The sequence below is a fragment of the Leptonotus elevatus genome, chromosome 4, assembly GCF_054856555.1.
Source record: "Leptonotus elevatus isolate MCC_2025b chromosome 4, RoL_Lele_1.0, whole genome shotgun sequence".
Taxonomy (NCBI): domain Eukaryota; kingdom Metazoa; phylum Chordata; class Actinopteri; order Syngnathiformes; family Syngnathidae; genus Leptonotus; species Leptonotus elevatus.
Window position 1 is genome coordinate 28365013 of NC_141242.1, and position 14407 is coordinate 28379419.

Here is a 14407-nt window from a genome sequence, read left to right on the forward strand (position 1 = left end):
ACTCATCTGTCCACAGAAGGGACTTCCAAAAAGCTTCAGTTTTGTCCAGATGCTCTCTGGCAAAGTTGAGATGAGCAGCTTTGATCTTTTTTGTGAGCAGAGGCTTCTATCGAGCAAGCCTTCCATGAAAGCCTTGTCGATTGACTTTTCTTCTGATTGTTGAAGCATGCACGTGTCCTAGATGCAGCAAAAGAGATCTGCAAATCCCTCCATGTAATGCACAGGTTGGCTTTCACCTGAATTATTATTTGTCTTGTTGGTCTTGCTGATATTTTAAAAGGTCATCCACTTCTAGGCTGGATTGTAGTAATTTTCACTGTTCTGTAGTTGCAGATTATCTGCTTCACAGTGGAATGATGAAGCGCGATTTTTTTTTAGATGACTTTATAGCTTTCCCCAGACAGATGTGCTGTCACTACCCACTTCCTGAGCTTCCCTGAGATTTCTCTTTCTCTCAGCATGACTGACCTGTATGGCTTCCCCTGGGTAAGACTAAAGTGATGTGGTTATGTCTCTGTTTCAGTCAGTGATGCATAATTTCTTCACTAAACCTCTCTCATTTCATTGGTCCATTTCAGTGGTTAGTTTAGCTACCAATTTGTCCTACCGGATCCTACTTGACTGCTTGTTTTAAGAAATGCAGCTCACGGTTCACTTACCTTTGCACCTACATGAATTGACCAAAAAGTATTTTTAATTTAGTTTTGACTACACAATTGATAAAAAAAAAAAAGAACAATGCATTGAAATGCTAAACCTACACCATATAAAATGTAATGGTTCCGATTGAACAATTGGAAAATCCAAATTTCTCAAGAGGTTCACAAACTTTTGAGCAGCACTATATATATATATATATATATATCATAGTTAGATTTACTCATAGCACAATATTGCTTTTATTGTCCATAGAGGGCATAACAAATAATTAAATACATTTTTAAAAAGTACATATGCATGGATTGTTCTGATGTCAATGCACATTTTGAGTGGTGGAAAGTAAAAAAATATTCATAAATGACTTAGTTATCACACTTACAAAGAGAAAAGTTTTGGACAAAATACCTTATGTGTCGTAATTTTTTTTTGTCGACCCAAGGGCTAGGTGGCGCTATATTTATTACTGACTATTGTCATAGGGATGGATACCTTCAGATCGTGGCTCTTAACATACAAGTGAAGTTTGGGATTTTTTGGAGCATGTACCGGGGGAGTTATTACGTATTTTGTCTTTCATAACAAAGGAAATATGAAACACAAAATATGATGCCCTGCCCCCGTCATATAGTATTAAGAAATTGTTGTTGATGGCCCAGGTCTTGAAATAGTCCAGGCCAAGATTGAAGTCAATTGGATCAAACGTGTAGGAGAAATGAGCAAGAGTATGCCCCCTGTAAATGTTAAAAAAATTGAAAAAATCGGACATTCAAAAATTCGTAGCTCACTTCCTGTTCATTTAAGCATATGGGTCCAAGAGACTTTTGTGTAGGTCTTGGGCTCCCTCAAATACCAAAATCTTTTCGTAGATATTGCTTAAACGTACAACCTTGACTGCTTTCTAGGGGGCGCTAGTGAGTTTTTTTTATTTTTATTGCACAATACATGACAAAATATTGCTCATTTTGCCAGGCCAGATGTGTGTGCCAATTTTCATGAGTTTCTGTGCATGGTTAGGCTCTCAAAATAGGCGTTGTTTTCTTGGCGAACAGTACCTTGTCACGCCCACAGCGATTCGCGAAAACTCACAAACTTTGTGTTATAACATCATGAAGGCCTAAACACTCTTCTGAGCAAATATGAGGTAGATCCAGTTAACGTGGTTGGAGAAAAAAGTTGAAGATGTATTTTTTTAAATGTGTTTGCCAGTAGGTGGCGCTATCAGTACAAATAAATATAAGTTCTTAGATGTATTCAGATCTGGACTCTCATCAAACGTGTGAAATTTTGAGAGGATCATCTGGGTCAAGTTAACGCAGCTTTTATTGTCACGGTGAATCATCAGACTTTACGGCACCGTAATGGGTGGCCATTACCCTTTGGTGAAAAGTTACAATATTCGGTGTAGGGCATGATCAACATCTTAAAGTTTTTCTGACAAAATTTCTACTTGATCCCTCAAACGGGCTCGGAACAATAGATACAAATGTAAAGTATGACATTTCTTATCACCACTAGATGTATAACAGAATAGCTGGGATTGGTGCATATTTTATAGTTTGGTGAATTTTCGTAAATGTTTAGGTCCCCAAAAATTTGATCGTTTACAAAGAAGAAGAAGAAGACTTACAAAAAGAGGGACTTCGCAGCGCTAGCCCTAATATTTATATATTATCCACCATCTAATTTACTTGGCAGCAATTGAAGCAGGGGAGTATCAGTGCTTATTTTTGGCTACTTACATTGACTGACACAGTAATGACGTAATGCCCACCCTTGAAGGTTGTTCCTAAAATAGCTGTGATGACAGAAAGTGGGTAAAATAAAATGGCGGACCTACGATGACAGGTTGGTTCGGCTTGAATAAAATGGCGGACTGACGACGAACCATTAAAAATATGTAAAATGCCCACCTCTGTTTATTAGTGCATTTGAACTTTAATTAGGCATGTTTTGGCCACCTGCGGTTAAGACCCACGCTAATCGCCAGATGAAGGGGAATGTAATGTTTGAGTTCCTCCACAAATTTACTTACAATTTCCGTGTCTCAATATTAGATGTTATCATTGATTGTAGAGCATTTATATGCATTGAGGTTTATGCTACCTGTACTATTTGAACTATATGAATAATTATGACCTCAGCTATTTAGCATTGTATACATTTATTCTATTGTTACATACAAAAACACTAGTTCTTTTTTTCCAATATGAGCTTCTTCTTTTTTTTTTTTGCGTAATACCGTGACGGTTTTTTTTCATATTATTGTGATTTTTTTTTTATACATATCTCCACCCTCCCCATAATATCGGGATAATTATTGTATTGTGACGTTCATATCGTAATGAATTGTATTGTGACGTTTGGATAACATTACATCCCTATAGGCAACTCTGGGAATATTCTCATTTGGGAATTCATTTACAGATTTAAAAAAAATCACACTCACCAATAGAAACTTCTTTGATGAGCTCTGCAGCGGAATGTGCACCTTGTACTAGGGCCCTTGTCCATGAAGACAGATCCCAGTGGGTCTCCACACGAAAGATGTGTAATTCAATGCCCCGTCCTGTGCCAGTCCGAGTGGCAAACACCAGGTCAGAACTCTGAGCGGGAGAGCCGCGGACACTGCCAGAATGCACCAGTCTGGATGGAGGTATACAAATAGACCTGTCATTTATTTCTCTTTAGACAAATAGGACCATTACTCGACTGTGCTAGGGGTGCAACGGTACAAGTAGCCTACGGTACGTTTCGTACCTCTGTTTTTGGGCCACGGTTCCGGTATGTGATTTGTGCGTAAGTAAGTAAACTATTTTTTTTGCGCAAAATTCTCTTTATTTTGCTTGTCAGCAAAAATTGCATTGTGCTACGACAGTGTTAACACTACACAGTAGTATAAAATATGTGTACAAAATAATAATAATAATAATATTTTTAAAATCTGTGTTTATCAGGGCGATGACGCTGGAGATGCTTGTTCATGTTGCTCATGTTTCCTTTAACCCATTTTGGCCGGGAGCGAATTGCCGTGTTTCTGCCTTTGTAGTTACCCCCGAAACAGGGTGGACCAAACGCTTCAGTCTAAGACCGAGAACCGTTGCATCCCTAGACTGTACTGGAAAAGAGTTTAGCTTTGCTTTGGTGAGGGATTTCTGATGCAGAACAATGGATCAGCAGTTAGCGCTGCTGCCTCACACAAAGAAAACTCTTGGCTTGAATCTGTCACAGTGCCAGAATGCACCAGTCTAGATGGAGGTATACAAATAGAACTGTCATTTCTTTTTAGACAAATAGGACCATTACTCGACTGTACTGGAAAAGAGTTTAACGTTGCTTTGATGAGGGATTTCTAATGCAGAACAATAGACCAAGCAGTTAGAACTGCTGCCTCACACAAAGAAAGTTCAACAAAGCAAGACCTACTGCTTGCATCATACATGCATAAATATTAGGGGTGTCAGGCGATTACAATTTTTAATCGTAATTATTCACATGACTTCAATAATTAACTCACGATTAATCTCAAATTGCACATTTTATATCTAAATTCATGTCTAAATTTAACATAAAATGTACAGTAATATATTTTTTTCATAATTTTTCATGCTCTTAACATAAAAGTGGGAAACAATTTTAAACTAGGACATATAGTTTCATATTTTAGTCATTTATACAGTAACTTCATAATAATTCATAAAATAGTTTTAAAATTTAAAATATGTACTGTACTGTAAGAGTTTGACATTGACTTGTGTTGGTAATTTTTCTGTCACGAGATGGCATTATTGTATTTGTAAGACAATGGTGACATCAGTGCATTTTTCTTTTCATATCAAGAGCTGTCTAAATGTTAACATGGAGTAAAATTCTGCAAATTTAAATTTTTTTAAAATACAACTTGACCCCATCCCCACAAATATATGCATTATTTAAATTATAACTGTTAAATTGTGTTACAATGACTTATTTGCACAACATTGAAGGCTTTTGTTTTGTCATGTTCAATATGGATGAGCATTGTAAAGTGACACAACTTTACTGCAAACGAACAACAAAACATCAATGTGTTCTTTTCATATTAAGAGCTATCTCATTTTTAACATGAAGTAATTTACAAACTTCTGCACATTTTTAAAATTGTAAAATACAACTTCCCAGTCCCCACAAATATATGCATTATTATTAGGGCCCGAGCAGCTACTGCTGCGAGGTCCCTCTTGTTTTTGTAAGAATTATTAGGGCCCGAGCAGCAGACCAAACAACATTGCTGGTCTCACCACAGTTTTATAAATCTTTCCTTTCAGTTTAGCTGAAACTCTTCTATCACACATCACACCTGACACTTTTCTCCACTCGTTCCAGCCTGCCTGCACACGCTTCATCACTTCTTTTCCACACTCTCCATTGCTCTGGACTGTTGACCCTAAATACTTAAACTCCTCTACCTTCTTGGTCTCTTCTCCCTGTAACCTCACCCTTCCACTTGGGTCTCTCCCATTCACACACAGATACTCCGTCTTGCTACGACTAACCTTCTGTCATGTTTGGGTTCTGTTTTCCTTGTGTATTCTCCCTTGGTCTTGTTAAGTGTGTAATCCTGCCCTTCCTCGTGTGAACCAATCAGTGCCCTCAGCCACTTGTGTCTTGCCCCAGGTGTGTCTTGTTGTGTCATTAGCGTCTGTGTATTTAGTCTCCTGTCTCCCCTCTGTCTGGGTTGGTTCATTGTCTTTTCCTCATGTCATGCTGCCCGTTTTTGCCTTGTTGTTCCCCCCATGTTTTGTTTTTCCTTGCAATTTGGATCTCGCTTTTTGTTTTGTAGAAATTAAAATCCCTTTTTGCACTTCACCTTCGCCTCATTGCCCTGCTTCCCTGCGACTGGGTCCTCCATCAAACAAAGCCCCCTTGACAGAATGAACCAACCCGAGAAGGACCCAGCGGGAGCGCTGTCACCCCAGGAACAATTCCTTGCCTCCGCAAGGCAACTAAAGGAATTGTTGGATGAACTCGGGCGTCGCCTGGCTCCGGCTGGTGGCGCTCTGAGTAGCAAGCCTCAAGTTCACAAACCACGTCTGCCGCAGTTTCAAGTCCCCGAACCACGTCTGCCGCAGTTTCAAGTCCCCGAACCACGTCTGCCGCAGTTTCAAGTCCCCGAACCACGTCTGCTGCAGTTTCAAGTCCCCGAACCACGTCTGCCACACCTTCAAGTCCCCGTACCACGCCTGCCGCACCTTCAAGTCCCCGAACCACGCTTGCCGCACCTTCAAGTCCCCGAACCACGCTTGCCGCACCTTCAAGTCCCCGAACCACGCTTGCCGCACCTTCAAGTCCCCGAACCAGGTCTGCCGCAGCAGCCTCAAGTCCCCGAACCAGGTCTGCCGCAGCAGCCTCAAGTCCCCGAACCAGGTCTGCCGCAGCAGCCTCAAGTCCCCGAACCAGGTCTGCCGCAGCAGCCTCAAGTCCCCGAACCAGGTCTGCCGCAGCAGCCTCAAGTCCCCCAACCAGGTCTGCCGCAGCAGCCTCAAGTCCCCCAACCAGGTCTGCCGCCGCAGCCTCAAGTCCCCCAACCAGAAGTCCCCCAACCAGGTCTGTCGCTGCAGCCTCAAGTCCCCCAACCAGGTCTGCCGCCGCAGCGTCAAGTCCCCCAACCAGGTCTGCCGCCGCAGCCTCAAGTCCCCCAACCAGGTCTGCCGCCGCAGCCTCAAGTCCCCCAACCAGGTCTGCCGCCGCAGCCTCAAGTCCCCCAACCAGGTCTGCCGCCGCAGCCTCAAGTCCCCCAACCAGGTCTGCCGCCGCAGCCTCAAGTCCCCCAACCAGGTCTGCCGCCGCAGCCTCAAGTCCCCGAACCAGGACTGCCGCCGCAGCCTCAAGTCCCCGAACCAGGTCTGCCGCCGCAGCCTCAAGTCCCCCAACCAGGTCTGCCGCCGCAGCCTCAAGTCCCCCAACCAGGTCTGCCGCCGCAGCCTCAAGTCCCCGAACCAGGACTGCCGCCGCAGCCTCAAGTCCCCGAACCAGGTCTGCCGCCGCAGCCACAAGTCCCCGAACCAGGTCTGCCGCCGCAGCCTCAAGTCCCCGAACCAGGTCTGCCGCCGCAGCCTCAAGTCCCCGAACCAGGTCTGCCGCCGCAGCCTCAAGTCCCCGAACCAGGTCTGCCGCCGCAGCCTCAAGTCCCCGAACCAGGTCTGCCGCCGCAGCCTCAAGTCCCCGAATCAGGTTTGCCGCCGCAGCCTCAAGCCCCCGATGACCAGTCTATGTTTACCCCTCCAGCCCATCACAGAGCAGGGGGCGTGTCACTGAAGGCAGGCACAATGTTGATGAGAAGAGTGGGGGTTGAGCCATGGGAGGTGTCAGTTTTGAATTGCCATGTTGTCATCAAGTCTACTCTCAGGATCATGATACGGTGACCTGGTGTTACGTCTGGCTTCCTCGTGTCCTTCGGTTCCTATACCGGGTGGTATTGTTGGTGGTAGTGTTTTACAGACGTGAAGCACTGTTTAAGTGTTTGTGGCATCATTCATGGAAAAAAAAGGTGTCAAATTCACGAGAGTGCATGAAATAATATCGTTTCACAAAAAGCTTGATTTCTCCGTATTTTGGTCCAAAACAGAGCATTTGGATGAAACTAACCTATTTTCTATTGTTGATTACTGAAAAACTGAATAAGGTAGAAACAAACTTTTTTTTTCCGATGAAAGATGAGAGTTCAATCTTTCATTTGGTAGTATCTGTGTTTCCATAGTCCCAACACAAAATTTTCTGTGGACCTTGAAAGATCAGTCAAAATGCTTAAATCAGCTGGCACCCACATATCCTCTTTTCTGAAAATGCTTGGCAGTCAAAGAGTCAATAAGCTTAGTAACTTTATGATCATGGTAATGTGAATGTGATTCAGAAAGATAAATGAAGCATCTGGCTTGTCAATTCTGATCAAAAATTAGCAAATGCTTACCCAAAAGCTTGGTCTCAGTCGACCAAGTTTGCTTCAAGCGCACGGAAGAGGCGGGACTACTGCTTGATCCCTCCCGAGACACAAGTTTAAAAGTCGCATGAAGGAACTTCCTCCTCTTCTTCGCCTCTGCGCCGACCGCCCAGATCGCCTCTAACAGAGTTTTCTTCAACTGAGGATCGACGCTCACAGAGTCCCTCTCTCTCCCGTGCACCTGAACCAGTCCGTAAGTGCGCCTTCATTGCAGTCTGACCATATTCCACTGGTGCGACGCTTGAAACTGATCACTTTTGAAACTGTACTCCAGAGTAGAAAGATTTCAAAATGCGCCCGTTTGGACAGCATATGCAGGATACTCCTCCAGTGATTGTCCTAGTTTGATGACGTAGTCGATTTTGCGCAACCTCCTTAGCTTACTTATGCTTTTGCAACTAAATATTTTGCTTCTTTATTCCCACGTTCAACAAGCGGTGTTGTACTTGAATCACCCGCCGTTAGGTGGGTTTCCATCCACTTATTTTTTTTCGAATTTTCAAGAATTGCAAAAAATAAACTGAATGGAAACGCCAGATATTCGAAAAAAGGCCCAAAATTTGCAAAAAAAGTTTTTAGGCTTGGAGGGGGTGGTTTTTGAAGCTTATCGAAAAAAGGAAAATGCACATTTTGGCGATGGAAACAGGTTTTGCAAATAAGCGACTACAAGACCGGATATACGTCACACGTTTTGACTGATACTACGTCACACGCACGTTTGTAGTCACAACAAATGGCGGATGATAAAGTAAGATATGTTTGGGGAGACGAAGAAACATGAATCTTTTTATAATTAATTAAAGAAAAAAAAAGATTAATGCAATTTTAGATGGCTTTATTAACATCAGCTCTCAATGTAACGACACACTTCACTTACATGCAGGAGGGAAGCCAACAAGACAAACTACTTCCGTTCAGTCCGTCAAAACAAACATTCCCACCTGCAACTCCCCATTGTCCCAAAGTTCCGTCACTACAATGTCATCTCGCGGCACATATTCGCAAAAGAAGAGCGAATGGAAACGGGCATAAGTCGCATGTCCGTTTTGCGCATTTCCCACAATTCACATAAAAATGTCAAAACATTTGGATGGAAACCTGACTATTGTCACTTCTCCTGTGTTCGTCTTAGTCATATTGTTTTGATAAATGCAAAGCCATGTTGTTCTGCAAATTGCAATAAAGTAAAAAAAAAAAAAGTGTTCATCTTCTTTGTTGATTCTTCTACGCTTTCCGTTAACACCCTGTGGCTGCGCTACAACGCCACTCCAGACTTGGCATATACATTACATTAAACGTCCTCAGCGTCTTATTTTGGATACAGGCATGTCTTGAAAGGCTTCTGAGTGTACAAAATTTGTTTGAGGAACAAACAGGCTTTGCTTCTGTCTGGTTCAGTCTTTGTTGGTCCGTTGTTTGTTGCTGTTGCTGTATGTCTCAGTGTCATGCCTTGTTATTCCCCCACGTCTTCCCACACTTTGGATTTGGACTTTGTTTTTTTTGTGTTTTTTTTTACCTGTGCCTTGTTTGCCTTCTTGTTTTTGTTTAACTAAAAGTAGGGCTAGGCGATATGACCAAAAATTTATATCACGGCATAAACTGCATCCCTTCACGGTAACGGTATATATCACGGTATAGAATTAGGTGTTGTTGTTTTTTTGATAGATAATTTGCTTACTGGTTTACATAGTCCTTTATAGAAGTTATATAGATCAAAAAACAAAAAAAAACAATGAGAGAATAAATCAACTTTGGATAACAACATTTATTGTGCAAATCTCAAATCAAAATTAAGTCAGCACTGGTGTAAAATATATTCAGGGCTCGACACTTACTTTTGCACCGGTAGCACTGATACTACCAACTTTTTCAGTTGGTCGCACCACACAGGTTTTGCGGCACTTTTTGGGGGGGAAGATACATCTTGACCATATTTGCTCATGTATAGTTGTCTCAATTTGCATAGCGTAGTTTCAGATGACGTAAAGAATGACAGCAACTCAACATATAGCTGCAAAATATATTACTGTAACAAGATTTGTCTGCACTATAACAGATGCATTATTTTATATTACTTTAAAAGAAATTGGGGAAAAAAGGCTTTGCTTTTGTGAAAATTAGTTTGTTCAATGAAGATGTGGCAGCTCTTAGCATGCCTAGCATCCGTCAAATCTGGCCCTTCAACATTACTTTGTATTAGGTCATCCGATGCAGTGTTTCCCAACCAGGAGTAAACTCAGGTAACTAATGAAAATAAAATAAAACTGCTATATTATGACTCAGACAGTGTATGTCCTGTTTAATTCTTGTTTAAAAGGGACTATAGTAAAGGTGCTCCTATTTTTGATGGTAAATGTTATAAGAATGATATAAAACAGCAGGTTTATTCTTTATTTTTGATTGATTGAAAGACATACCAACAACTAGAATGGAGAATGGAAGCCTCGTAGATGATTTGGTATTGTAAACAGAAGTGACTAGTTGGACCATTGATTTTAATAAAAGGTACTAGAGAGGATCATGTGGCAAACAAGTTGCCCAACGGCCATTTGTGGTTTTTGCAATAGTGCGCATGCGTAAGTGCAATAGATAATACCTCATATACTGTGAATAATCTTTTGACTATGTGTGTTTTAAATTGTGCAATAGATAATACCTCAATATTTACTGTGAATTATGTTTGGACTATGTGTGCAATAAAAAGTGTATTGAAATATTTGTCTAATTACTTCAATATATACATTATGACCTTATAATTTACTCAATTTGATATAAACATTTCCCAAATTAAAAATACTTGAACATTTTGCCATTTGGGATGAAGCAAAAGCTTTGATGTAGAGGACATTGTAAGACATCTGTACATCACATTTAGGGGTAATATGACAATATATGTATAAATAAGAATTTATTGCAAAGTTACTACATAACTTTATTCAATGTAAAACATTTAGAGTGTATGCTATTTACATTTGGTGTTATAATTACTAAACATGTAACTGTTTGGATGGGTCAAGTGGTAGAAGCTGTGGGGGCCTTCTTCATTCAGACGGTTTCCCTGCAGGAAAGAAAATAATGCATTTTAGGAACGAATAGGATTATTATGTTTAGTGCTTTTTTCAGACCCACATATACCTAGTTACAACAGCATTGATGGATCACTGTGTCTACCCGAAGTTAAATTAAAAAATAAAACAATAAAAAAAAAATAATAATATGACAGCGCATGTCATCTGCATACTGGAAACTTACATAGCCCTCTGCTGACTTGTTGATGCTCTAGCTCTTGTATAGTTGCTAGAGTACCAAGCCATCTTGGATCCTCGGGTCTGAAAGGGTGACTTTCTGCCATCCCTCTCTGGGATGAAAGCCTTGAGCCGAGTACAACTGCTTGGAGGTCAGCGATGTACTGGTAGTCCTTTTTGACATCTGTCATAATGTCATAAATTGTGTATTATAAAAATGTGGACCAAGAATTGTTACTCCAAAGGAGTTGTATGTCAAATCTTAAAATTGACATACTGTACTGTACCATCCCTCTTCCTCTTGAGTGCTCTGCCCAGGTGATGGTTGTAATCCAGGGTCGCTAAATAGATTTTTGCCTTGAAGACACTCTGAGAGAATGTGAATCTCTTTTCAGTATACATCAAGATGTGGTTATGAAATGACTCCAACTCTGCTGTTGACCTAAATGAGGAAACCCAGTTTTGATGTATAAATACTAAAAATTCCATAATTCCAAATATCCAGCCTGTTCTCCATGTCTCTCTCAGCCAACACAGGTGAGGATCGTTATCATGTAGAGCTTACTGATTAGCTGATCGTTTGAATTACCTGTTGTTGGCTGAGGGAGACATAGAAAACAGGCTGGATAGGGGTACTCGAGGACCAGGGTTGAGAACCACTGCTCTCGAGGATGACTATATTTGCTGTAAATTAGAACTCTAATTGATTGAAAGCGTGAAAACACTTACCCATTCTGCAATGACAGTTGTAAATTGGTGCTTAAATGACACTTCAAAAGGCTTTGCTGAATTGCATGGCGCCTTTGTAACGGGATCCTTTGCTGTGCATACGTCAATGGGCAACAGTAGGTACTCAAGAAGCTGCTTCAAGACATCATGATAAATGAGAGAAGCTGGTTGACCAGTGTTGTTCCAATACCGGTATCGGCAGAGGTCCCGATACTGCATAAAAACAGTGGTATCGGCAAGTGCTAACAAGTAACATGTCGATACAATGCAACACAATGTGCTTTGCAGCATTAAAATCCTTCCCTCACATCGACCCCCCCCCCCCCCCCCCCACTTACAGTATGCAAACACATGGTCACACGCATAAGTACCCCACCTCCCTCCCTACAAGTATACGCACACCCACACACAGTAGAATAATGAAAGTGAGACTGGACAGAGGAACCAGGTAGATTGAAAGACTAAACAAATATTTTTAATGTGCCTATTACTTTAAAATAGGACTCAACATAAATTTATCTAACTGAAAAAACTATTACCAATAGTAAGAAAAACACCAATACGTGGAAGCGATGGCATATTATATGGGTCCTGAATCCCCCCCAAAAAATAATAATATTTGAAGGTACAAAATGAACACAAGCAAAAAATTGGTTTAGTCCAGCTTTAGACCTGGTTTAAACGTTAGATCTTTTGACATTATACTTAGGTTTGGTCGACATCTGGACCAGAGTCTGCTTATCTGTGAACCCTGGCCTCGCTCTATGTTGTACTGCTGTACTGTAGACATGGGATTTAGCATGATGGGGGAGGAGAGCTATGTTATGTAAAGCCTTGTACTCGCTATACCCTTTCTCAGACTTGGTTTCTGTCGGTCTGTGAGTATATATGCAATAACCCAGTACTACTTATTTTCTTACACAAACTACTCAACTGTCCGACAGTGACTCCTGTACTATTGTGGATGCAGGAGGTTGCAGTCTAACCCACAGAGGGGTGGACGTGATATTGTCATAACTGCAACGACATGGGCAGGAAGATGCATTTACACACGTTGTGAACACAACATGCATGAGAAAATTTCCTTTAGCTATAAATCATTTATTTTAAAAAGATTGACAATTTACTTTTTACACTACTCCACTGTTCATATATAAGCTACACGACATAAGCTACATGCAAAACATGTTCAGTGTAAGTAGGAAACGTTAGCGTCATTAAACAAAGCGTTAAGCTGCATTGACGCTGGTGTCATTATACAACTTCACATGTTTAACAAGCTTATAAAGTATAGTTCTTACTCAAAAAGTAAACTGAAGTTACCTGTCCAACAGAAACTTAACGACCAAAGCATCCTTCTTCAGACCCCTCTGCTGCTTTAGCGCACGACATCGAGGAAAAGACTCACCCAAAATGACTTGTTTGGCTCCGCTCTTTCAGTCCTTGTCTCCTGGCTCGGTGGTCCTGTATTCTTCTCTGCCATTGTTAGTTAACTTTGAACACACACGCGAGGAGCTAGCTACAGTAGGAAGAAGCTACACCGCTGCTGTTGCCGCCGCCGCGTTAGTAAACACTGTTACGTTAGAGGCCTACGCAAACTACGTACTCGGGGCACTTACACAAGAAGTGTGATTGACAAGCCAGGAGCCAATCAGTAACGAAGCACCTTCGTTATTGATTGGCTACAATCTATGGGGGGGGGGGGGGGGGGGGGCATAAGTACAAGTCAAATTATATTTTTTTGTAAAATACTCTTTGATACCTTTAAGTAAAAAAAAACACACACACACAAAACAGTGATATCACACCCATCATTCTTCTTAATGTATGCCAGCTTTTATAGATTGATAGAAAGCTTACATTGTTTAGATATTTGCAATTATTAACGGTTAATGCATTGATGGACTTTTTACTGTCTGAGTTTGAATTGTCCGACAGTATTTGAATGTAGCTGCAGATTGGCTCGCAGAACGCTGTCACTTGTTTAGCCTCCCGTTAGTGGCTAGTTACTAACGCACTTGTGTCGTATGATACAATAACAGACTAATTAACAGACTAATTAACTTTCTTACCTTCCTTAATTGGCAATTAAATATAATTTCGAGTCACGTGACGAGTCAAGCTGGCCGCCACAACAAGCCGTGCGCCATGCCGGAACACCGGGGGCATATATGATGACGTCATCAACATGCGCTATGCTGTGACGTCATCAACATGCGCTACTGCGGTAAGACAGTAAAGTCAAAATCTCTACCTTTATATCGCCCAGCCCTAATTAAAAGAAATGGGGGGGATCTGCCTCATTGCATCTGCTTCCCTGTGTTTGTGTCTTTAACCACCACGATTCAAACATAAACTAACCACCAGAGGGTGCTTGAACTGCACAAATGGAATACAACTTTGCCTTTTTAACAGACGTGTGCTTTTAATATCATGACATGATGACGACAATATTGTGTTAATTTTAAAGGTCCCATAGTATGAAAATGCACTTTAAAGGGGTTTTCTATCAATAATATGCATTCCCGGCCTGTCTACAATCCAACCAGGCATGAAAAAAGTCCGTCCGCAACTTCTTTAGCTTTCTCAGAGGTCAGATATGATTAAGCAGACGGTGGTTGGATAATATGAAGCGTTGCATATTGTTTTGTCAAGATACAATCAGCGATGGTTAATTTGGCCTGACTGGCAACTTGCCACCTAGTTGACATGACTTTGTGATGCTAACCGGCCGCTAAGTGGTCTCGACGAGACGGCTTGCACGTTGCGACCGCGCAGTTGCCTAAATGTGCACATT

General features: G+C 41.5%; 2 protein-coding genes across 3 annotated transcripts in view; both read right to left on the reverse strand.

The window, feature by feature from the left end:
* sntb2 (syntrophin, beta 2) overlaps positions 1 to 14407 on the reverse strand; it is a 64963-nt gene that overhangs the window by 19640 nt on the left and 30916 nt on the right. Inside the window, exon 5 of the mRNA XM_086073073.1 lies at positions 3107 to 3303. Within this exon, the coding sequence (XP_085929199.1) occupies positions 3107 to 3303 (197 nt within the window). The remainder of the gene's footprint in view (positions 1 to 3106; positions 3304 to 14407) is intronic.
* Positions 7014 to 11916, reverse strand: LOC147176475 (uncharacterized). Of its 2 annotated transcripts, XM_086073077.1 has the most exons (4): positions 11611 to 11916; positions 11169 to 11323; positions 10889 to 11065; positions 7014 to 10694 (listed from the first exon to the last, which is right to left on the reverse strand). In XM_086073077.1, the coding sequence occupies exons 2-4, from the start codon at positions 11281 to 11283 to the stop codon at positions 10678 to 10680; spliced, it is 309 nt and encodes a 102-aa protein (XP_085929203.1). In that variant the 5' UTR covers positions 11284 to 11323; positions 11611 to 11916; the 3' UTR covers positions 7014 to 10677. The 2 variants fall into 2 exon arrangements, with proteins under 2 accessions (XP_085929203.1, XP_085929202.1); XM_086073076.1 differs by having other exon boundaries at positions 11169 to 11916.